The following is a 24,886-nucleotide window of genomic DNA, read 5'->3' as shown; positions in this document are numbered from 1 at the left end:
TCAGCATTCAGAGGCACAATCACCTCAGGTTCGGGCACTGAGGACGGGAAAAGGACAATATTTAACAAGCGACGTATATTGGCCGACAACTGTCAGCCCTTTATGTAGCCCGTCTGATTATATTTAGGAGGCAAGCCTCCAGACGAAGCGCCAGCACCTTATCAAGTAGCTTGACGTCTACGTTCAAAAGTGAAATAGGATGGTACGAACCATACTCCGTCGGGTTTTTATCCCTCTTAAAAAGCGAAGAGGTGGGTGGCACATGTGGCGCAGGGGTTAACACTGCTGCCTACGGTGCTGAGGACCCGGGTTCAATCCCGGCCCCGGGTCACTGTCCGTGTGGAGTTTGCACATTCTCCCAGTGTCTGCGTGGGTTTCGCCCCCACAACCCAAAGATGTGCAGGATTGGCCACGCTAAATTCCCCCTTAATTGGGAAAAAATAATTGGGTACTCTAAAAAATAAAAATAAATTTAAAAAAGCAAAGCGATAGAGTCCTGAGTGAGGGTAGAGGGCAGCATTCCCCAGGATAGGGACTCATTGAACATGTCCAGAATTAAAGGCACCAGTTGCTCCGAGAACTTATAGAATTCAATCAGAAAGCCAGCACCTTTGCCAGATCGCATCAATGCAATACATTTTAAGATTTCATCAGGGTGTAACAGGGATTTCAATTCACCGCTTCCCTCCACCCCAACAATTGGGATGAGTGAGCCATCCAAAAAGTCAGACATGACTGACCCATCCGCCGGAGGCTCCGATCTGTAAAGATCATGGTAAAAAGTTTCAAAAGCTGCATTAACCCTTGGAGGGGAAATGTGGTTCCTGCTTGAATGGAGAATCTGTGATTTCCCGGGAGGGCACTTGGTGTTCAAGCTGGTAAGCCAAAAGAAGACTGGCCTCCTTCTCTTATTCATAAAACATGCCCCTTGAGCGTCACACCTGGCTCACTGCCCTGCCAGCCGACAACAATCCGAACTGCGTGCGCAGTTATTCCCTACTTGCCAGCAATTCTGGGGTAGGATCATGCGAGTACTGGTAGTCCACCTCTAGAATAGAATCCACCAGCCTCTGCTGCTCCACCCTCATTGTCCTCACCAAATACGCTCTGTAAGAGATTATTTGCCGCCTGAGGACCACCTTAAGGGCTTCGCACAATGTGGAAGGTGAAATTGACTCGCTCTTGTTTAATTTTATATAGTCCTCTATGGCAGTGGACATATGCCCATAATTTTTTTTTATCCACTAATGGTGTTATATATAATCTCCGTGGTGTTGGGTGGGGCCAGACTCCAGCGCCAAAACCACAAAGTGCAGGGCATGGTCCAAAATAACAATCGCTGAGTACTCAGCTACTACAACTGAAGGGAGGAGAAAGCTACCTAATTCCGCAAAAATACTTGTTGGGCATGCGAAAAAAATTAAAAATCTTCATCACTTGGATGCAAGAAGCACCAAGGATCTATCTCCCCTCCATCATGAAAGATGCCAAACCCTGAGGAAGAAAAGATTTAGGTTGGGAATGATCCAATCGAGGGTCCAATTCCGGTCCCCACCCAAAATAAGCTGATGTGAGTCTGAATTGGGGAGAGAGGCAATAAAGTATTTTCGTTGGGTTTGGCCAAAATCTTTGAAGCAGAGAACTGAACCCATTTGTTAATGAAAATCGCCGCACCCCTGGCCCTAACATCTAAATCTGAATGAAACACCTGCCCTACCCACTTCTTGCACAGCCTAGCTTCGTCTCTGACCTGCAAATGGGTCTCTTGCAGAAACATCACGTTGGAGTTTAAACTATACAGATGAGCAAATGCCCTCGATCTTTTCACTGGGCCATTCAAACCCCTTAATTTCCAGGTGACCAAGTGAATTGGGAATCTCCGACCACCCCCCCCCCCCCCCCACCCCGCAAATCCGGAGTCAGCCCTATCCACCAAGAGAGATTACCCAAGGGATACTAAAAAGGTACAGCAAAGAGATCCTCGCAAGGTGGCCACCCAACCAAGTCAAAAACCTGGACAAAGAAAAATCTACGGACACCGTCAGTAAACTACCTCACTCGTCCCCTACACCATTACCCTTAAGCCACGCCCAAGTACACATAGAAATAGAAGCAAGACAAATGAAAACTACTCAAGCCTATGTCCAACAACCCGAAACAAAACAAGAACTCTAAGCTCATTCTCTAAAAAACCTCTATAATGAGCTACAGCGAACCCTTCAAAACTGCTCCTGTTAATTAACCCCTGAGTTAGCAGGGAGGCTCCCGACTGGAGAAAAAGAAAAATAGATACAAACAACAAAATACCAAAACCCCATATACCTAGCTCACCGAAAGGAAGCTATATTATTAACATAACAAAGAAGACTTCACATAGTATAAAAACCCAAATCTAAACAAGAACTATAAGAACTCAACCCCATTAAGAACAAGAAGAAACAAGAACAAACCTGAAACCCCACCAATGTAACATTCAACATGCCCATCGACCGAACCGAAAACCCAATTACACCACGCCCAACTTGTGTCTTTTAACCAAAGAGTCCGCCTCAAGATAAAAGAATCCGCCTCTCCCGGTACGTCGTAGAAATAGTCTTTCCCCTCAAAAGTTACTCTGAGCAGAGCTGGGTAGACCAACCAGAACCGGAATCCATTTTTATACAGGACGGTCTTGACTCCATTGATCGTGACTATCTTCTTTGCCAGCCCCGCACCCTTGTCCTGATAGAAACTGATGGAGTGGCCTTCCCACTTAAAGTCGCAGTGTTCCTTTGCCCATCGCAAAACCTGCTCTTTTTCCTTGAAACTGTGGAACCCATCATCACTGACGTGGTGGATCTTCAGGACAAGGCCTCAGCCGAAGCTTATGATGGGTTCGGTCCAATTCAGACAGGGTTGTGAATCTACCCTCACCCACCATTTTGCTGAACATGCCCAAGAAGTACTCCATGGGTGTTAGGCCCTCCATTCCCTTCGGCAACCTCGCAATCCAAATCATTTGCCTCCTGGACCCTATTTTCTCAGTCATTCATATTGGCTCTCAACGATTTATTTGTTTTGATCACCGAGGACATTTCCGATTCTAGCAAAGCAGTCCGATCGCTGTGGCCCGCTAAGACATATCTTTGATCGTGGCACCCCGGGCTTCAATGGTCTAATTAGTTTTCCAAAGCAGCTCGAATGGGGGCCAAGGCCTCTCAAATGATTTCCTGAGGTCTTCCGACAATTTGTCGTCAATGTTTTTCAAATTCTTTTGCCAAGAAAGCTAGAAAGCACCTCGGCCGTTAGTGGAGTGGTGGAGAGCCAGAAACTGACTCCGCCATTTTTTCGTGCCGATGAGCTCTGAGAGGCCTCAGGCTTCCGTTGATGAGTTACTGCTCCCAGCTGCCTTTCCCCTGAATGTTTTGGGCTTTCCATCATACAAGATCTTTAGTACAATAACTATGTGGGTTTTTGACAGTAAACAATCCGTGGTCCTCAGAAAAGGGGCAAAAAGTACATACTCCAGCGGGGGCCACCTCGTGCGTGCCTTCCACCTTACATTGCGCCACCAAATGTCTTTTTCAACATTTCAATGTCATATTCAGTTTACAAGTCATGATAAAAACATCTGTCACGTTTGTCAGTTTTTTCAGTAAATTGTTTTGTGCAATTCCAGACCTCCTAAGAGCATATCCAAAGAATTACAACAACTTCCTCCTAAACCAAGCCACACACACAGTTTCTCAGGACCTGACCACCTCCCGCATTCCACAAACAAGCCATCAACAACCCACTCTGAAAATAACATTGGGTGAGTTAAATCAAATACTCAACTGAGATAGCTAACTGGTTTTATGACTTGAAAACAAAAGCGACAGTTACTCTCTAGTAAATATGATAATTCAACATATCAGCTTACTTTTATTTTCATTTCAGATTACACAGGAGCAAACAAAATGAGGTCTGTATACTCTTGTAGATCCTTTTCATTTTCTCAAATCTTTTCCAAACTATGCAAGTAAAACAGCACTGTTTGTTTTCGTCAGTTTCCGAACTGTATACTTGCTTTTTGAACTTAATAAAAGCATTTGCATATTCTTCCTTTTAATATCTGGCCTCAAATGATAGTAATGGTTTTGAGTTTTATTAACTGAATGCTTACACTCTAATGTTATAACTCTTGTTTTCTTCCCCGGCAGGCACTCATACCGAAGAATGGTAGGTACATTACAAAGAAAAGTAACAGTTTTTGTTGGAAAATGTATGCAATACATTTGCCAAAATATTTTATTTTCTAAAAAAAATCACAATCATACATCATTTTACAATAACATAAAAAGATGATTATTAAAGATAAGAGTTTTAAAATTATTTTTTTGGTGTGTGTATTGAAGAAGTTAAATTAAATTGCATGGACTGATACATAAAAAGATATTTCATGAAGGCTTCACTTTAGATTGAAATTTCTTCCAAACCACAAGCTGATGAATACCTGCCTGAGGAACAAGGGATTTGATAATCCAATCTTCCAGGGAATTCGCAGGAACCCAGCATATGGATTTCTGGTGATTCATTTTAAACCAATTGGAATGCTAGATTGCAAAATAAACAGACCTTAAGGACATTAGAAAGAGGAGCAGAAGTAGGCGATATGACCCCTTGAGCATGCTCGGCCATTATCAAGATCATGGCAGATACTTAGCCTGAACTCCACCTTCCCATCTAATCTGTATATTTCCTGCTTCCTTTAAAGTCCAAACTTCTATTGACCTCAGCTTTGAATATACTAAAGAACTGAAAATTCCAAAGACCTATAAACTTCTGAGAGAAGAAATTTCTCATCATCTAAGTTGGAAAAGGCCTCCCCCTTATCCTAAGATTCCACCCCCTCTCCAAGACATGTATATGCTTCCTTATGTACAGAATTCACAGAACTCCAGGTGTAGATAAGTTCATGTAACTATTTCAAATACCCAGAATGAGCCTCGCACAGGAGAACTCCCACATCCCTGACCCCCGAGAGAAAGCCCCTCCCCAACTAAGCCACCCTGACCCCCACGGTATTCCCCTCCCACACAGGATTCCCCACCATCCCCTGACCTGACCCCTTTACCAACCCAATCATCATCCAACCGGACGAAACCCCACCCACCAACAACACATCCACCCCTGATCCGACCTAACCCCCAATTCCCCAGTCCCGACCCACATCCCCCAGTGACCAACTCCCCCCACTGTCCCACCTGGCTAGACCCGCAACCATTCCAATGTCGAAACCCCCACACATTCACGTACCAGCCTCCCCGAACAGGCGCCGGAATGTGGCGACTAGGGACTTTTCACAGTAACTTCATTTGAAGCCTACGTGTGACAATAAGTGATTTTCATTTCATTTCATTTCATGCACCCGATGTCCAAATGCCCCACCCATGTCCGACCCCACCACCACATCTGATGTCCAACACTTCCAACCCCCTGATGTCCAACTCCCCCATTCCCTCCGATGGCCGTGCCCCCCCCCCCCCCCCCCCCCCCCTCCACTCCAACATCTGACTCTCGGTGCACATCAGAACACCAGCCCCCCACATTCAATTCACTTACCTTAGGCACTTACCTTCTCGCTGGCCTCTTATTTTAAATGGACCATTTAAACTCATCTGTTTTATTGCAGCTAGTGTCGTTAAAAAAAAGGGGGCTCGGGTAGCACGGTGGTGCAGTGGTTAGCACTGGGGCTATGGCGGTGAGGACCCGGGTTCGAATCCTGGCTCTGGGTCACTGTCGGTGTGGAGTTTGCACATTCTCCCCTTGTCTGTGTGGGTCTCACCCCCGCAACCCTAAAGATGTGCAGGCCAGGTGGATTGATCATGCTAAATTGCCCCTTAATTGGAAAACAAAATAATTGGGTACTCTATTTAAAAAATTTAAAAAGGGGGCGTGTCCTCCTTTTCTCCTCTACTTTTGGACTTTGACATGGAACCACGGACGTGCTGCACTGTCGAAATCTCACCCGACCTGAGTCAGGCGAGGCAGGCGCTTAAGAATTTTAGTGCAAGTAAATTGCTAAGGTGAGGTGGTGGTGTATTGGTGTTGTCACTGGACCAGAAACCCAGAGTAATGCTTCAGGAAGTGGGTTTGAATCCCACCATAGGCAGATGGTGAAATTTTTATTAAATAAAAATTCTGGAATTAAAAGTCTAATAATAATAACCACAAAACCAGTTTGGTTCACTAAATGTGACTCCAGATCCGCAGAAATGTGGTTGACTCTTAAATTCCCTCCGAAATGGCCGAGCAAGACATTCAGTTGAAGGCCAATTAGGGATGGGTAATGAATGCTGGCCCCGCCATTAAAAAAAAGTGGCAACCTGATGCTGATTACCACTCCGAGGATGTTATGGCCCATCTGTCTCTGTTTCTCCCCCCATTAACTGAGTGTTTCCAGAATTTTCTGTTGTTAGCCTGTGCTAAACAACCTTTCTAAACACATTAGCGCAAGTGCGGTGTTTGGTGTTAAAAATTGAATTAATTGATAGGTATCTATTTTCATGTTGTTATTGGAATGCAGACAAAACCAATTAAATGAAATGAAATGAAAATCGTTTATTGTCACAAGTAGACTTCAAATGAAGTTACTGTGAAAAGCCCCTAGTTGCCACATTCCGGCGTCTGTTCGGGTATAATGTAGTATCAGTATTACTCAAAAACTGAACTGGACTGGCCATATAAATACTGTGGTCATAAGAGCAGGTCAGAGGTTAGGAATCCTGCGGCAAATAACTCACCTCCTGATCCCCCAAAGCCTGCCCACCACCATCAGGGCACAAATGTGATGAAATGCTCACACCTGCCTGGATGAGTGCAGCTTGAACAACACTCAAGAAGCTCGACACCATCCAGGACCAAGCAGCCCCCTTGATTGCTCCCCCTTCCACAAACATTCACTCCCTCCACCACCAGCGCACAGAAGCTGCCGTGTGTACCATCTGCAGGGTACACTGCAGGATTTCATCAAGGTTCCTTAGGTAGCACCTTCCAAACCCACGACCACCACCTTCTAGAAGGACAAGAGCAGCAGATACATGGGACCATCACCACCTGAAATTTCCCTCCAAGTCACTCACCTTCCTGACTTGGAAATATGTCGCTGTTCCTTCACTGTGGCTGGTTCAAGATGCTGGAACTCCCTCCCTAACAGCACAGTGGGTATACCTACATCTCAGGTACTGCAGCAATTCAAGAAGGCAGCTCACCACCATCTTCTCAAGGGCAATTAGGGATGGGCAACAAATGCTGACCTGGTCAGCTAAGCCCATATCCCGTAAAAATGAATTTTTAAAAATGCAGCACCCATGGTATAATAAATGCCATTAGTTTCATCGAGGAGCTGCATGTTGCTTTAACAATTTCAATGCACCATTTATTTCAGAAAAATTATATATATATCTGTGATACATAGCTGAATAGCAGCGCTTGTCCGAGGAAACAGAAGAGCTCTTACGTGACTGCCTAGAGATAGTGGACAGGTCCATATTTAAGAACTCAGCGACCAACTTAAATGAGTATGCCACCACCGTCACAGACTTCATCAGCAAATGTGTGGATGACTGCGTGCCAAAGAAAGCAGTTTGTATGTTCCCCAACCAGAAACCATGGCTCAATCAGGAGATTGACTCCTTACTGAAGGAAAGATCTGAGGCGTTCAAGGCAGACGACTCTGACATATACAAGAAATCTAGGTACGACCTCCGCAAAGCCATCTGAGATGCCAAGAGAGAATACCAAACCAAGCTAGAGTCACAGACAGACTCTCGGTGATTGTGGCAAGGACTAAAAAACATAACGGGCTACAAAGCCAAGCCGAGCAGTATCTCCGGCAGCAGCGCACTCCTCCCCGATGAACTCAGTGCATTCTATGCTCGGTTCGAGCAGGTAACCAACAATCTGCTGTCGAGTGCCCCAACAGCCCATAATTCACCCATACCCACCATCACAGCTTCCGAAGTCAGATTGGCCTTTCTGAAAGTGAACCCTCGGAAGGCGATGGGCCCGGACGGGATCCCTGGTCGTGCACTCAGAGCCTGCGCGGACCAGCTAGCAGAGGTATTCGCGGACATGTTTAACCTATCCCTACTCCATTCCGAGGTCCCCACCTGCTTCAAGAAGACCACCATCATACCGGTACCAAAGAAGAACCAGGCAACGTGCCTCAATGACTACTGTCCGGTGGCCCTGACTTCAGTCGTAATGAAGTGCTTCGAGAGGTTGATCATGAAGCGCATCACCTCCATACTCCCAGAACGCCTTGATCCACTACAATTTACATACTGTCGCAATCGGTTCACAGCAGACGCCATTTCCCTTGCCCTGCACTCATCCCTAGAGCATCTCGACAACAAGGACTCCTACATCAGACTCCTATTTATTGACTACAGCTCCGCCTTCAACACCATAATCCCAGCCAAGCTCATATCAAAGTTCCAAAACCTAGGACTTGGCTCCCACTCTGCAACTGGATCCTTGATTTTCTGACCAACAGACCACAATCAGTAAGAATGAACACCAACACCTCCTCCACAATAGTCCTCAATACCGGGGCCCCGCAAGGCTGGGTACTTAGCCCCCTACTCTACTCCCTGTACACACACGACTGCGTGGCAAAATCTGGTTCCAACTCCATCTACAAGTTTGCTGATGATACGACCATAGTGGGCCGGATCTCGAATAACAACGAGCCAGAATACAGGAGGGAGATAGAGAACCTATTCGAGTGGTGCAGCGACAACAATCTCTCCCTCAATGCCAGCAAAACTAAAGAGCTGGTCATTGACTTCAGGAAGCAAAGTACTGTACACACCCCTGTCAGCATCAACGGGGCAGAGGTGGAGATGGTTAGCAGTTTCAAATTCCTAGGGGTGCACATCTCCAAAACTCTGTCCTGGTCCACCCACGTTGACACTACCACCAAGAAAGCACAACAGCGCCTATACTTCCTCAGGAAACTAAGGAAGTTCGGCGTGTCCACATTAACCCTTACCAACTTTACAGATGCACCATAGAAAGCATCCTATCAGGCTGCATCACAGCCTCGTATGGCAACTGCTTGGCCCAGGACCGCAAGAAACTTCAGAGCGTCGTGAACACCGCCCAGTCCATCACACGAACCTGCATCCCATCCGTTGACTCCATTTACACCTCCCGCTGCCTGGGGAAAGCGGGCAGTATAATCAAAGACCCCTCCCACCCGGCTTACTCACTCTTCCAACTTCTTCCATCGGGCAGGAGAGACAGAAGTCTGAGAACACGCACGAACAGACTGAAAAACAGCTTCTTCCCCACTGTTACCAGACTCCTAAATGACCCTCTTATGGACTGACCTCATTAACTCTGCACCCTGTATGCTTCATCCGATGCCGGTGCTTATGTAGTTACATTGTGTACCTTGTGTTGCCCTATTATGTATTTTCTTTTCTTCCCTTTTCTTCCCATGTACTTAATGATCTGTTGAGCTGCTCGCAGAAAAATACTTTTCACTGTACCTCGGTACACGTGACAATAAACAAATCCAATCCAAATAAGCAGCAAATATTCACCATCTTTTGTTTGTTATCTTCAATGTTTAATGGACCTAAAGTGAGTCCTAATGCAGCTACATAGTGCATAGTGATGGATGAAAGTATGTTGAAGTGTGAAGTTTATTCCCCGATATATGGGAGCATTCAAAAGTTAATATGTATTCCCTCATTCACCCCGCTTTATCTAAAGTTAAGTCTTTTGTTATTTTTAGTTAGGAAACAGAAAACATTGTAAATTGCTCCATCTAGTGGCCTCCCAGAGGACTGCACAACTTTCCACCTTTAAGACAGGATCGGCTGCAACACATAGGGCTGGATTCTCCGATCCTGCGGCTATGTCCACAGGATTCGTCTGGTCTTACGACCAGAAAGCCGGTGCCACCCCTGCACCAATCTCCGTCCGGTGGGGGGCTCGCAGCCGTGCAGTGTAAAGCCCCCTACTTTACCTGTGGATACGGCCGCAGAATGTCTGAGCAACATGGCGCCGGCTGTGCACGGACCCAGCCTGCCAAAAGCTGCCTGTTCTGGAACCAGCCTCGCCAACCCTGGACCACCCCCCCCCACCCCCCACCAGTCCCCCAGAAGCCCACTCTGCCAGCGGGATAGCGTCCACCCCGGCTGTGGCAGCCCTGGACTGGGTCCGCAGCCGCCATGCACGGTCCCCGAACAGTGGGCGCGATTCTCCACCCCCACGCCGAAGTGGCCACGCCGTCGTGAACGCCGTCGAGTTTCACGACGGCGCGGAACAGCCCCGGTCACGACCGATTCAGGCCCTGACAATGGGCCAGTATTGGGGCCGCGTCATCTACCCGCGCGAGGCCTTGTCGCCCGCGTAAAAGCGGCGCCGATTAGATGACGCGGCCGGCGCCGCATAACGGACGTCATCCGCGCATGCGTGGTTGCCATCCTGTCCACATCCGCCCCGCAAGAAGATGGCGGACGGATCTTGCGGGGCCGCGGAAGGAAGGAGGTCCTCCTTCAGAGAGGACGGCCCGATGATCGGTGGGCAGCGATCGCGGGCCACCCCACATTCGCGGTGAAGCCCGGTGCAGGATCCCCCCTCGCCCCCCCACAGGCCGCCCCCCCAGCGTTCACGCACCACCCACGACTGTAGCGACCAGGTGTGGATGGCGCTGGGGGGAACCCGCAGTTTTGGCCTGGCCGCTCGGCCCATCCGGGCTTCAGAATCGTGGGGGTGCCGGAGAATCGCCATTTTGGGTATCTCCGGCCTGCGGCCCGCGAAACTCGACTGGCCCGTTCCCGCCGCTCGGGAGAATTGCGGGAGGGCGTCGGACCGGCGGTCCCGGAAATTTCGGCGGCCCAGGCGATTCTCCCAACCGGCGTGGGAGTGGAGAATCACGCCCAGTGTGAGCACACGTGTCCCAAGCTGTCGGGGACTCGACCCGTCGGGGCAGAGCATCGGGGCAGGGTCTCAGGTGATGTCCTGAGGCCATCCATGTGACGTGCGGCGTACTCCTCGAGTACGATGGCCAAAGGCCAGGGGCTGGATTTACCGATCGCCGACACCGAAATCACACTCTGCGATCTGCCGGACAATCCCCGTTTATGCCATTTATCGTGGGCGGCGCTGTTTTTGCGATGCTCCGCCCCCTCAAAAACGGCTTAAACGGGGATTCTCCGGCCGATCGCCGAACGCGATTTCAGCGTCACCGATCGGTGAATCCAGCCCCTGGCCTATGGCCATCGATTATCAATACTCACACATTAATGATGTGACCATAGAGGACAGGGGACTTTGCAGAGAAATGAATGTGTTGCACAAGTTGTATAAGAGATAAACAGGGCAACAAATGTTGGGGAGTGAGTTGTCAAAATGCCAAAATGAAATGGTGAATACATGGAAGGTGCCCACCAAACAAGAAGAAAGTAGTGTTTGAAGCTAGTCATATTGTGTCACACTCAGCTTAATGCCAGTAGCTGGCTACGGTACAAGACACAGAACTGTATGCAGTCTGCGAGCTGTAGAATGGGACATGAATCAGGAGACAAATGAATTTAAAAATCAACATTTAAAAAAATCAATGCAGCTTGGAACATTACGAGTGAAAAACTCAATGTACACGTTTGTGAACAAATTGGGAATGTGCTACTCACAATTCTTAAGATGTCTCTTACTTTGAAATTTTCTTCTTTAGGTACTGATTTCCGAAGTTCACCTGACATTATTATGCCAATGAGACAGCAACATTCATTGCCGTTTAAACCCACTTCTAAAAGCCTGCCAACAGCAAGGTACAATTAAATATTTGCCTGTAATTTTTGATCATAGGTGCTTGGCAATCAAGGTCAGATATCGGAAAGCAGTGGGCCTAATTCTCAGGTCGACAACAGGTACAAAGCATGCCAACATTGCCAGTGGACAGCCAATGCCCAATCTGTGCAGGCATTGGATGATGGCAACATTTGCTTCAGACATTCCTGGCAGATCAAATTGACAAGTCCATGCAGCCACCAGTGAAAAGTGAGATTAAATAAGTTAAGCTCTTAACAAAGGTTCTGGTGGAACAGGACTGCTAAATGTGTGCACAGACGGCAGCACAGAGGGCGGGCACAGACAGCAGCGCAGAGGGCGGGCACAGACGGCAGCGAAGAGAGCATGCACAGGCGGTTGCGCAGAGAGCGGACACTGATGGCAGCACAATGAGCGGACATTGAGGACAGAGCAGTGAGCGGACACTGACAGCAGCGCAGTGAGCGGACACTGACAGCAGCGCAGTGAGCGGACACTGACAGCAGCACAGTGAGCGGACACTGACAGCAGCGCAGTGAGCGGACACTGACAGCAGCACAGTGAGCGGACACTGACAGCAGCACAGTGAGAGGACACTGACAGCAGCGCAGTGAGCGGACACTGACGACAGAGCAGTGAGCAGCCATTGAGGGCAGAGCATAGAGCGGACACTGACGACAGAGCAGTGAGCGGGCACTGAGGGCAGAGCAGTGAACGGGCACTGATAGCCGTGCAGTGAGTGTACACTGATAGCTGAGCAGTGAGTGTACTCGGATAGCAGAGCAGTGAGTGTGTACTGATAGCAGAGCAGTGAGTGTGTGCACTGATAGCAGTGCAGAGTGTACACTGGTAGCAGTGCAGTGAGTGTACACTGATAGTAGAGCAGTGAGTGTACACTGATAGTAGAGCAGTGCGTGTACACTGAAAGCAGAGCAGTGAGTGTACACTGATAGCGGGTCAGTGAGTGTACACTGATTTCAGTGCAGTCAGTGTACACTGATAGCAGAGCAGTGAGTGTGCACTGATAACAGAGCAGTGAGTGTGCACTGATAGCAGAGCAGTGAGTGTACACAGAGAGCAGAGCAGTGAGTGTGCACTGATAGCAGAACAGTGAGTGTGCACTGATAGAAGTGCATTGAGTGTACACTGATTTCAGTGCAGTGAGTGTACACTGATAGCAGAGCAGTGAGTGTACACTGACAGTACAGTGAGTGTGTACAGATAGCAGAGCAGTGAGTGTACACTGATAGTAGTGCAGTGAGTGTACACAGAAAGCAGAGCAGTGATGTACACTGATTTCAGAGCAGTGAGTGTACACTGATAGCAGTGCAGTGAGTGTGTACTGATAGCAGAGCGGTGAGTGTGTACTGATAGCAAAGCAGTGAGTGTGTACTGATAGCAGTGCAGTGAGTGTGTACTGATCACAGAGCAGTGAGTGTACACTGATAGCAAGAGCAGTGAGTGTGCACTGATAACAGTGCATTGAGTGTGAGCAAATAGCAGTGCAGTGAGTGTACACTGATAACAGAGCAGTGAGTGTACACTGATAGCAGAGTGGTGATTGTGTACTGATCACAGAGCAGTGAGTGTACACTCATAGCAGAGTGGTGAGTGTGTACTGATAGCGGAACAGTGGGTGTACACTGATAGCAGAGCAGTGAGTGTACACTGATAGCAGAGTGGTGAGTGTGTACTGATAGCAGAGCAGTGAGTGTACACTATTAGCAGTGCAGTGAGTGTGTACTGAAAGCAGAGCAGTGAGTGTACACTGATTTCAGTGCAGTGAGTTTACGCAGAGCAAGCACTGAGTGTACACTGATAGCAGAGCGGTGAGTGCGCACTGCAAGCAGAGCAGTGAGTGTGTACTGATCGCATAGCAGTGAGTCTGTGCTGATAGCAAAGCAGTGAGTGTGTACTGATAGCATTGCGGTGAGTGTACACTGATAGCAGATCGGTGAGTGTGTACTGATAGCAGAGCAGTGAGTGTGTACTGATAGCAGAGCAGTCAGCCTACACACATAGCAGTGCAGTGAGTGTACACTGATAGCAGAGCAGTAAGTGCACACTTATTTCAGTGCAGTGAGTGTACACTGATAGTAGAGCAGTGAGTTTGTACTGATAGCAAAGCATTGAGTGTCCACTGATTTCAGTGCAGTGAGTGTACAGTGATAGCAGAGCAGTGAGTGTACACTGATAGCAGTGCAGTGAGTGTGTACTGATGGCAGAGCAGTGAGTGTGTACTGATAGCAAAGCAGTGAGTGTGTACTGATAGCAGTGCAGTGAGTGTGCACTGATAGCAGAGCAGTGAGTGTACACTGATAGCAAAGCAGTGAGCATGTACTGATAGCAGAGCAATGAGTGTACACTGATAGGAGATCAGTGAGTGTCCACTGAGAACAGAGCAGTGAGTATACACTGATAGCAGAGCAGTGAGTGTACACTGATAGCATTGCAGTGAGTGTACACTGGTAGCAGAACAGTGGGTGTACACTGATATCAGTGCAGTGAGTGTGTACTGGTAGCAGGGCATGAGTGTACACAGATAGCAGTGCAGTGAGTGTGTGTACTGATAGCAGAGCAGTGAGTGAACACTGATAGCAGTGCAGTGAGTGTGTACTGATAGCAGAGCAGTCAGCCTACACTCATAGCAGTGCAGTGAGTGTACATTGATAGCAGAGCAGTAAGTGTAAACTGATTTCAGTGCAGTGATTGTACACTGATAGCAGAGAAGTGAGTTTGTACTGAAAGCACAGTGTGTGTACACTGATAGCAGAGCAGCGAGTGTGTACTGAAAGCAGAGCAGTGATGTACACTGATTTCAGAGCAGTGAGTGGACACTGATAGCAGTGCAGTGTGTGTGTGCCGATAGCAGTGCAGTGAGTGTGTACTGAAAGCAGATCAGTGAGTGTACACTGCAGGCAGAGCAGTGAGTGGGGACTGATAGAAAAGCAGTGAGTGTGTGCTGATAGCAGTGCAGTGAGTGTACACTGATAGCAGATCTGTGAGTGTGTACTGATAGCAAAGCACTGAGTGTGTATTGATAGCAGTGCAGTGAGTGTGTAATGATAGCAAAGCAGTGAGTGAACACTGATAGCAGATCGGTCAGTGTGTACTGACAGCAGAGCAGTAAGTGTATACTGATTACAGTGCAGTGAGTGTACACTGATCGCAGAGCAGTAAGTTTGTACTGAAGCACAGCAGTGGATGAACACTGATTTCTGTGCAGTGAGTGTACAGTGATAGCAGAGCAGTCACTGTACACTGATAGCAGAGCAGTGAGTGTACACTGATAGCAGTGCAGTAAGTGTGTACTGATAGCAGAGCGGTGAGTGTGTAATGATAGCAAAGCAGTGAGTGTGTACTGTTAGCAGTGCAGTGAGTGTACACTGATAGCAGATCGGTCAGTGTGTACTGACAGCAGAGCAGTGAGTGTACACTGATAGCAGAGCAGTGAGTGTGCACTGATCACAGAGCAGTGAGTATACACTGATAGCAGAGCAGTGAGTGTGTACTGATAGCCACACAGTGAGTGTAACTGATAGCAGAGCAGTGAGTGTGTACTGATCACAGAGCAGTGAGTATACACTGATAGCAGAGCAGTGAGTGTGTACTGATAGCCACACAGTGAGTGTAACTGATAGCAGAGCAGTGAGCGTACACTGAGAGCAGAGCAGTAATTGTGTACTGATAGCAGAGCAGTGAGTGTAAACTGATAGCAGAGCACTGACTGTGTACTGAAAGCAGAGCAGTGAGTATACACTGATAGCAGTGAGGTGAGTGTACACAGATAGCAGAACAGTGGGTGTACACTGATAGCAGTGCAGTGAGTGTGTTCTGATAGCAGTGCATGCGTGTACACTGAGAGCAGAGCAGTGATTGTACACTGATAGCAGTGCAGTGAGTGTGTGTACTAATAGCAGAGCAGTGAGTGTACACTGTTAGCAGTGCAGTGAGTGTGTACTGATAGGAGGGCAGTGAGTGTGTACTGAAAGCAGAGCAGTGAGTGTACACTGATTTCAGTGCAGTAAGTGTACACAGAGCAGAGCACTGAGTGTACACCGATAGCAGAGCAGTGAGGGTGCACTGATAGCAGTGCAGTGAGTGTGTACTGGTAGCAGAGAAGTAAGTGTGTACACTGATAGCGGTGCAGTGTGTGTATACTGATACCAGAGCAGTCAGTGTACACTGATAGCAGAGGACTGAGTGTACACTGATAGCGGTGCAGTGAGTGTACACTGATTTCACTGCAGTGAATATACACTGATAGCAGAGCAGTGAGTGTACACTGATAGCAGAGTGGTGAGTGTGTACTGATAGCAGAACAGTGGGTGTGCACTGATATCAGTGCAGTGAGTGTGCACTGATAGCAGTGCAGTAAGTGTGTACTGATAGAAAAGCAGTGAGTGTACACTAATAGCAGTGCAGTGAGTGTGTACTGATAGCAGAGCAGTCAGCCTACACTCATAGCAGTGCAGTGAGTGAACACTGATAGCAGAGCAGTGAGTATACACTGACAGCAGAAAAGTGGGTGTACACTGATAGCAGTGCAGTGAGTGTGTACTGATAGAAGAGCAGTGAGTGTGCGCTGATAGCAGAACAGTGAGTGTATACTGGTAGCAGGGCATGAGTGTACACTGACAGCAGTGCAGTTAGTGTGTACTGATAGCAGAGCAGTCAGCCACCACTCATAGCAGTGCAGTGAGCGTGTACTGACAGCAGTGCAGTGAGTGTACACTGACAGTACAGTGAGTGTGTACAGATAGCAGAGCAGTGAGTGTACACTGATAGTAGTGCAGTGAGTGTACACAGAAAGCAGAGCAGTGATGTACACTGATTTCAGAGCAGTGAGTGTACACTGATAGCAGTGCAGTGAGTGTGTACTGATAGCAGAGCGGTGAGTGTGTACTGATAGCAAAGCAGTGAGTGTGTACTGATAGCAGTGCAGTGAGTGTGTACTGATCACAGAGCAGTGAGTGTACACTGATAGCAAGAGCAGTGAGTGTGCACTGATAACAGTGCATTGAGTGTGAGCAAATAGCAGTGCAGTGAGTGTACACTGATAACAGAGCAGTGACTGTACACTGATAGCAGAGTGGTGATTGTGTACTGATCACAGAGCAGTGAGTGTACACTCATAGCAGAGTGGTGAGTGTGTACTGATAGCGGAACAGTGGGTGTACACTGATAGCAGAGCAGTGAGTGTACACTGATAGCAGAGTGGTGAGTGTGTACTGATAGCAGAGCAGTGAGTGTACACTATTAGCAGTGCAGTGAGTGTGTACTGAAAGCAGAGCAGTGAGTGTACACTGATTTCAGTGCAGTGAGTTTACGCAGAGCAAGCACTGAGTGTACACTGATAGCAGAGCGGTGAGTGCGCACTGCAAGCAGAGCAGTGAGTGTGTACTGATCGCATAGCAGTGAGTCTGTGCTGATAGTAAAGCAGTGAGTGTGTACTGATAGCATTGCGGTGAGTGTACACTGATAGCAGATCGGTGAGTGTGTACTGATAGCAGAGCAGTGAGTGTGTACTGATAGCAGAGCAGTCAGCCTACACACATAGCAGTGCAGTGAGTGTACACTGATAGCAGAGCAGTAAGTGCACACTTATTTCAGTGCAGTGAGTGTACACTGATAGTAGAGCAGTGAGTTTGTACTGATAGCAAAGCATTGAGTGTCCACTGATTTCAGTGCAGTGAGTGTACAGTGATAGCAGAGCAGTGAGTGTACACTGATAGCAGTGCAGTGAGTGTGTACTGATGGCAGAGCAGTGAGTGTGTACTGATAGCAAAGCAGTGAGTGTGTACTGATAGCAGTGCAGTGAGTGTGTACTGATAGCAGAGCAGTGAGTGTACACTGATAGCAAAGCAGTGAGCATGTACTGATAGCAGAGCAATGAGTGTACACTGATAGGAGATCAGTGAGTGTCCACTGAGAACAGAGCAGTGAGTATACACTGATAGCAGAGCAGTGAGTGTACACTGATAGCATTGCAGTGAGTGTACACTGGTAGCAGAACAGTGGGTGTACACTGATATCAGTGCAGTGAGTGTGTACTGGTAGCAGGGCATGAGTGTACACAGATAGCAGTGCAGTGAGTGTGTGTACTGATAGCAGAGCAGTGAGTGAACACTGATAGCAGTGCAGTGAGTGTGTACTGATAGCAGAGCAGTCAGCCTACACTCATAGCAGTGCAGTGAGTGTACATTGATAGCAGAGCAGTAAGTGTAAACTGATTTCAGTGCAGTGATTGTACACTGATAGCAGAGAAGTGAGTTTGTACTGAAAGCACAGTGTGTGTACACTGATAGCAGAGCAGCGAGTGTGTACTGAAAGCAGAGCAGTGATGTACACTGATTTCAGAGCAGTGAGTGGACACTGATAGCAGTGCAGTGTGTGTGTGCCGATAGCAGTGCAGTGAGTGTGTACTGATAGCAGATCAGTGAGTGTACACTGCAGGCAGAGCAGTGAGTGGGGACTGATAGAAAAGCAGTGAGTGTGTGCTGATAGCAGTGCAGTGAGTGTACACTGATAGCAGATCTGTGAGTGTGTACTGATAGCAAAGCACTGAGTGTGTATTGATAGCAGTGCAGTGAGTGTGTAATGATAGCAAAGCAGTGAGTGAACACTGATAGCAGATCGGTCAGTGTGTACTGACAGCAGAGCAGTAAGTGTATACTGATTACAGTGCAGTGAGTGTACACTGATCGCAGAGCAGTAAGTTTGTACTGAAGCACAGCAGTGGATGAACACTGATTTCTGTGCAGTGAGTGTACAGTGATAGCAGAGCAGTCACTGTACACTGATAGCAGAGCAGTGAGTGTACACTGATAGCAGTGCAGTAAGTGTGTACTGATAGCAGAGCGGTGAGTGTGTAATGATAGCAAAGCAGTGAGTGTGTACTGTTAGCAGTGCAGTGAGTGTACACTGATAGCAGATCGGTCAGTGTGTACTGACAGCAGAGCAGTGAGTGTACACTGATAGCAGAGCAGTGAGTGTGCACTGATCACAGAGCAGTGAGTATACACTGATAGCAGAGCAGTGAGTGTGTACTGATAGCCACACAGTGAGTGTAACTGATAGCAGAGCAGTGAGCGTACACTGAGAGCAGAGCAGTAATTGTGTACTGATAGCAGAGCAGTGAGTGTAAACTGATAGCAGAGCACTGACTGTGTACTGAAAGCAGAGCAGTGAGTATACACTGATAGCAGAGAGGTGAGTGTACACAGATAGCAGAACAGTGGGTGTACACTGATAGCAGTGCAGTGAGTGTGTTCTGATAGCAGTGCATGCGTGTACACTGAGAGCAGAGCAGTGATTGTACACTGATAGCAGTGCAGTGAGTGTGTGTACTAATAGCAGAGCAGTGAGTGTACACTGTTAGCAGTGCAGTGAGTGTGTACTGATAGGAGGGCAGTGAGTGTGTACTGAAAGCAGAGCAGTGAGTGTACACTGATTTCAGTGCAGTAAGTGTATACAGAGCAGAGCACTGAGTGTACACCGATAGCAGAGCAGTGAGGGTGCACTGATAGCAGTGCAGTGAGTGTGTACTGGTAGCAGAGAAGTAAGTGTGTACACTGATAGCGGTGCAGTGTGTGTATACTGATACCAGAGCAGTCAGTGTACACTGATAGCAGAGGACTGAGTGTACACTGATAGCGGTGCAGTGAGTGTACACTGATTTCACTGCAGTGAATATACACTGATAGCAGAGCAGTGAGTGTACACTGATAGCAGAGTGGTGAGTGTGTACTGATAGCAGAACAGTGGGTGTGCACTGATATCAGTGCAGTGAGTGTGCACTGATAGCAGTGCAGTAAGTGTGTACTGATAGAAAAGCAGTGAGTGTACACTAATAGCAGTGCAGTGAGTGTGTACTGATAGCAGAGCAGTCAGCCTACACTCATAGCAGTGCAGTGAGTGAACACTGATAGCAGAGCAGTGAGTATACACTGACAGCAGAAAAGTGGGTGTACACTGATAGCAGTGCAGTGAGTGTGTACTGATAGAAGAGCAGTGAGTGTGCGCTGATAGCAGAACAGTGAGTGTATACTGGTAGCAGGGCATGAGTGTACACTGACAGCAGTGCAGTTAGTGTGTACTGATAGCAGAGCAGTCAGCCACCACTCATAGCAGTGCAGTGAGCGTGTACTGACAGCAGTGCAGTGAGTGTACACTGACAGCAGAGCAGTAAGTGTACACTGATTTCAGTGCAGTGAGTGTACACTGATCGCAGAGCACTGAGTTTGTACTGAAGCATAGCAGTGGGTGTACACTGATTTCAGTGCAGTGAGTGTACAGTGATAGCAGAGCAGTGACTGTACACTGATAGCAGAGCAGTGAGTGTGTACTGAAAGCAGAGAAGTGATGTACACTGAGTTCAGAGCAGTGAGTGTACACTGATAGCAGTGCAGTAAGTGTGTACTGATAGCAGAGCGGTGAGTGTGTAATGATAGCAAAGCAGTGAGTGTGTACTGACAGCAGTGCAGTGAGTGTACACTGATAGCAGATCGGTCAGTGTGTACTGACAGCAGAACAGTGAGTGTACACTGATAGCAGAGCAGTGAGTGTGCGCAAATAGCAGTGCAGTGAGTGTGTACTGCTCACAGAGCAGTGAGTGTACACTGATAGCAGAGCAGTGAGTGTGTACTGATAGCCACACAGTGAGTGTAACTGATAGCAGAGCAGTGAGTGTACACTGAGAGCAGAGCACTGACTGTGTACTGAAATCAGAGCAGTGAGTATACACTGATAGCAGAGAAGTGAGTGTACACAGTTAGCAGAACAGTGGGTGTACACGGATAGCAGTGCAGTGAGTGTGTTCTGATAGCAGTGCATGCGTGTACACTGAGAGCAGAACAGTGAGTGTACACTGTTAGCAGTGCAGTGAGTGTGTACTGATAGGAGGGCAGTGAGTGTGTACTGAAAGCAGAGCAGTGAGTGTACACTGATTTCAGTGCAGTGAGTGTATACAGAGCAGAGCACTGAGTTTACACTGATAGCAGAGCAGTGAGTGTGTACTGATAGCAGAGGAGAGAGTGTACACTGATAGCAGAGCAGTGAGTGTGCGCAAATAGCAGTGATAGCAGTGCAATGAGTGTGTACTGATCATAGAGCAGTGAGTGTACACTGATAGCAGAGCAGTGAGTGTGCACTGATAACAGTGCATTGAGTGTGAGCAAATAGCAGTGCAGTGAGTGTACACTGATAGCAGTGCAGTGAGTGTGTACTGATGGCAGAGCAGTGAGTGTGTACTGATAGCAAAGCAGTGAGTGTGTACTGATAGCAGTGCAGTGAGTGTGTACTGATAGCAGAGCACTGACTGTGTACTGAAATCAGAGCAGTGAGTATACACTGATAGCAGAGAAGTGAGTGTACACAGATAGCAGAACAGTGGGTGTACACTGATAGCAGTGCAGTGAGTGTGTTCTGATAGCAGTGCATGCGTGTACACTGAGAGCAGAGCAGTGATTGTACACTGATAGCAGTGCAGTGAGTGTGTGTACTAATAGCAGAGCAGTGAGTGGACACTGTTAGCAGTGCAGTGAGTGTGTACTGATAGCAGAGCAGTGAGTGTACACTGATGGGAGAGCAGTGAGTGTCCACTGATAGCAAAGCAGTGAGTGTACGCTGAGAACAGTGCAGTGAGTGTGTGCAAATAGCAGTGCAGTGAGTGTACACTGAGAACAGAGCAGTGAGTGTACACTGATAGCAGAGCAGTGAGTATACACTGTTAGCAGAGCAGTGAGTGTACACTGGTAGCATTGCAGTGAGTGTACACTGGTAGCAGAACAGTGGGTGTACACTGATATCAGTGCAGTGAGTGTGTACTGGTAGCAGGGCATGAGTGTACACAGGTAGCAGTGCAGTGAGTGTGTGTACTGATAGCAGAGCAGTCAGCCTACACTCATAGCAGTGCAGTGAGTGTACACTGATAGCAGAGCAGTGAGTTTGTACTGAAAGCACAGTATGTGTACACTGATATCAGTGCAGTGAGTGTGTACTGGTAGCAGGGCATGAGTGTACACTGATAGCAGTGCAGTGAGTGTGTGTACTGATAGCAGAGCATTGAGCGTACACTGACAGCAGTGCAGTGAGTGTGTACTGATAGCAGAGCAGTCAGCCTACACACATAGCAGTGCAGTGAGTGTACACTGATAGCAGAGCAGTAAGTGCACACTTATTTCAGTGCAGTGAGTGTACACTGATAGTAGAGCAGTGAGTTTGTACTGATAGCAAAGCATTGAGTGTCCACTGATTTCAGTGCAGTGAGTGTACAGTGATAGCAGAGCAGTGAGTGTACACTGATAGCAGTGCAGTGAGTGTGTACTGATGGCAGAGCAGTGAGTGTGTACTGATAGCAAAGCAGTGAGTGTGTACTGATAGCAGTGCAGTGAGTGTGTACTGATAGCAGAGCAGTGAGTGTACACTGATAGCAAAGCAGTGAGCATGTACTGATAGCAGAGCAGTGAGTGTACACTTAGAACAGAACAGTGAGTGTACACTGATAGCAGAGCAGTGAGTGTACACTGAGAACAGAGCAGTGAGTGTGCACTGATAGCAGAGCAGTGAGTATACACTGATAGCAGAGCAGTGAGTGTACACTGATAGCATTGCAGTGAGTGTACACTGGCAGCAGAACAGTGGGTGTACTCTGATATCAGTGCAGTGAGTGTGTACTGGTAGCAGGGCATGAGTGTACACAGATAGCAGTGCAGTGAGTGTGTGTACTGATAGCAGAGCAGTGAGTGAACACTGATAGCAGTGCAGTGAGTGTGTACTGATAGCAGTGCAGTGAGTGTGTACTGATAGCAGAGCAGTCAGCCTACACTCATAGCAGTGCAGTGAGTGTACATTGATAGCAGAGCAGTAAGTGTAAACTGATTTCAGTGCAGTGATTGTACACTGATAGCAGAGAAGTGAGTTTGTACTGAAAGCACAGTGTGTGTACACTGATAGCAGAGCAGCGAGTGTGTACTGAAAGCAGAGCAGTGATGTACACTGATTTCAGAGCAGTGAGTGGACACTGATAGCAGTGCAGTGTGTGTGTGCCGATAGCAGTGCAGTGAGTGTGTACTGAAAGCAGATCAGTGAGTGTACACTGCAGGCAGAGCAGTGAGTGGGGACTGAGAGCAAAGCAGTGAGTGTGTGCTGATAGCAGTGCAGTGAGTGTACACTGATAGCAGATCTGTGAGTGTGTACTGATAGCAGTGCAGTGAGTGTGTAATGATAGCGAAGCAGTGAGTGTATACTGAAAGCAGTGCGGTGAATGTACACTGATAGCAGATCGGTGAGTGTGTACTGATAGCAGAGCAGTGAGTGTGCGCTAATAACAGTGCAGTGAGTGTGTACTGATCATAGAGCACTGAGTGTACACTGATAGCAGATCAGTGAGTGTGCAATGATAACAGTGCATTGAGTGTGAGCAAATAGCAGTGCAGAGAGTGTACAGTGATAGCAGAGCAGTGAGTGTACACTGATAGCAGAGTGGTGAGTGTGTACTGAGAGCAGAGCAGTGATGTACACTGATTTCAGAGCAGTGAGTGTACACTGATATCAGTGCAGTGAGTGTGTACTGATGGCAGAGCACTGAGTGTGTACTGATAGCAAAGCAGTGAGTGTGTACGGAGAGCAGTGCAATGAGTGTGTACTGATAGCAGAGTGGTGATTGTGTACTGATAGTAGAGATGGGGGTGTACACGGATGGCAGAGCAGTGAGTGTACGCTGATAGCAGTGCAGTGAGTGTGTACTGATAGCAGAGCAGTGAGTGTCCGCTGATAGCAGTGCAGTGAGTGCGTACTGATAGCAGAGCAGTGAGTGTACACTGATAGCAGAGCAGTGAGTGTACACTGATAGCAGAGTGGTGATTGTGTACTGATAGCAGAGATGGGGGTGTACACGGATGGCAGAGCAGTGAGTGTACACTGATAGCAGTGCAGTGAGTGTGTACTGATAGCAGAGCAGTGAGTGTACGCTGATAGCAAAGCAGTGAGTGCGTACTGATCGCAGAGCAGAGAGTGTACATTGATAGCAGAGTGGTGATTGTGTACTGACAGCAGAGCAGTGAGTGTACACTGATAGCAGTGCAGTGAGTGTGTACTGATAGCAGAGCAGTGAGTGTGTACTGAAAGCAGAGAAGTGAGTGTACACAGATAGCAGAGCACTGAGAGTACACTGATAGCAGAGCAGTGAGTGTGCACTGATAACAGTGCAGTGAGTGTGTGCAAATAGTAGTGCAATGAGTGTGTACTGACAGCCACACAGTGAGTGTGTACTGATAGCAGAGCAGTGAGTGTGCACTGGGAACAGTGCAGTGAGTGTGTGCAAATAGCTGTGCAGTGAGTCGGTACTGATCACAGACCAGTGAGTGTACACTGATAGCAGAGCAGTGAGTGTGCACTGATAACAGTGCAGTGAGTGTATGCAAATAGTAGTGCAGTGAGTGTGTACTGACAGCCACACAGTGAGTGTGTACTGATAGCAGAGCAGTGAGTATGCACCGATAAGAGTGCTGTGAGTGTGTGCAAATAGTAGTGCAGTGAGTGTGTACTGACTGCCACACAGTGAGTGGGTACTGATCGCAGAGCAGTGAGTGTACACTGATAGCAGAGCACTGAGTGTACACTGATAACAGAGCAGTGAGTGTTCACTGAGAACAGTGCAGTGAGTGTGTGCAAATAGTAGTGCAGTGAGTGTGTACTGACAGCCACACAGTGAGTGGGTACTGATTGCAGAGCAGTGAGTGTACACTGATAGCAGAGCAGTGAGTGTACACTGATAGCAGATAAGTGAGTGTGCACTGATAGCAGAGTGGAGATTGTGTACTGATAGCAGAGCAGTCAGTGTACACTGATAGCAGAGTGGTGATTGTGTACTGATAGCAGAGATGGGGGTGTACACGGATTGCAGAGCAGTGAGTGTACACTGATAGCAGTGCAGTGAGTGTGTACTGATAGCAGAGCAGTGAGTGTACGCTGATAGCAAAGCAGTGAGTGTGTACTGATAGCAGAGCAGTGAGTGTACATTGATAGCAGAGTGGTGATTGTGTACTGATAGCAGTGCAGTGAGTGTACACTGATAGCA

The 24,886-nt window shown here is 47.8% G+C and overlaps 1 protein-coding gene across 1 annotated transcript in view; it reads left to right on the top strand.

The window, feature by feature from the left end:
- The window catches only part of LOC140408747 (cytokine-dependent hematopoietic cell linker-like), a 314,639-nt gene that overhangs the window by 257,598 nt on the left and 32,155 nt on the right, over positions 1 to 24,886 (top strand). Inside the window, exons 13-16 of the mRNA XM_072496381.1 lie at positions 3,659 to 3,793; positions 3,919 to 3,943; positions 4,182 to 4,200; positions 11,711 to 11,807. Coding sequence (XP_072352482.1) covers positions 3,659 to 3,793; positions 3,919 to 3,943; positions 4,182 to 4,200; positions 11,711 to 11,807 — 276 coding nt within the window. The remainder of the gene's footprint in view (positions 1 to 3,658; positions 3,794 to 3,918; positions 3,944 to 4,181; positions 4,201 to 11,710; positions 11,808 to 24,886) is intronic.

The sequence above is a fragment of the Scyliorhinus torazame genome, chromosome 3 (genome assembly GCF_047496885.1).
Source record: "Scyliorhinus torazame isolate Kashiwa2021f chromosome 3, sScyTor2.1, whole genome shotgun sequence".
Lineage (NCBI taxonomy): Eukaryota > Metazoa > Chordata > Chondrichthyes > Carcharhiniformes > Scyliorhinidae > Scyliorhinus > Scyliorhinus torazame.
The sequence above is the reverse complement of the archived record's forward strand: the minus strand, read 5'-3'. Positions and strand labels throughout refer to the sequence as shown.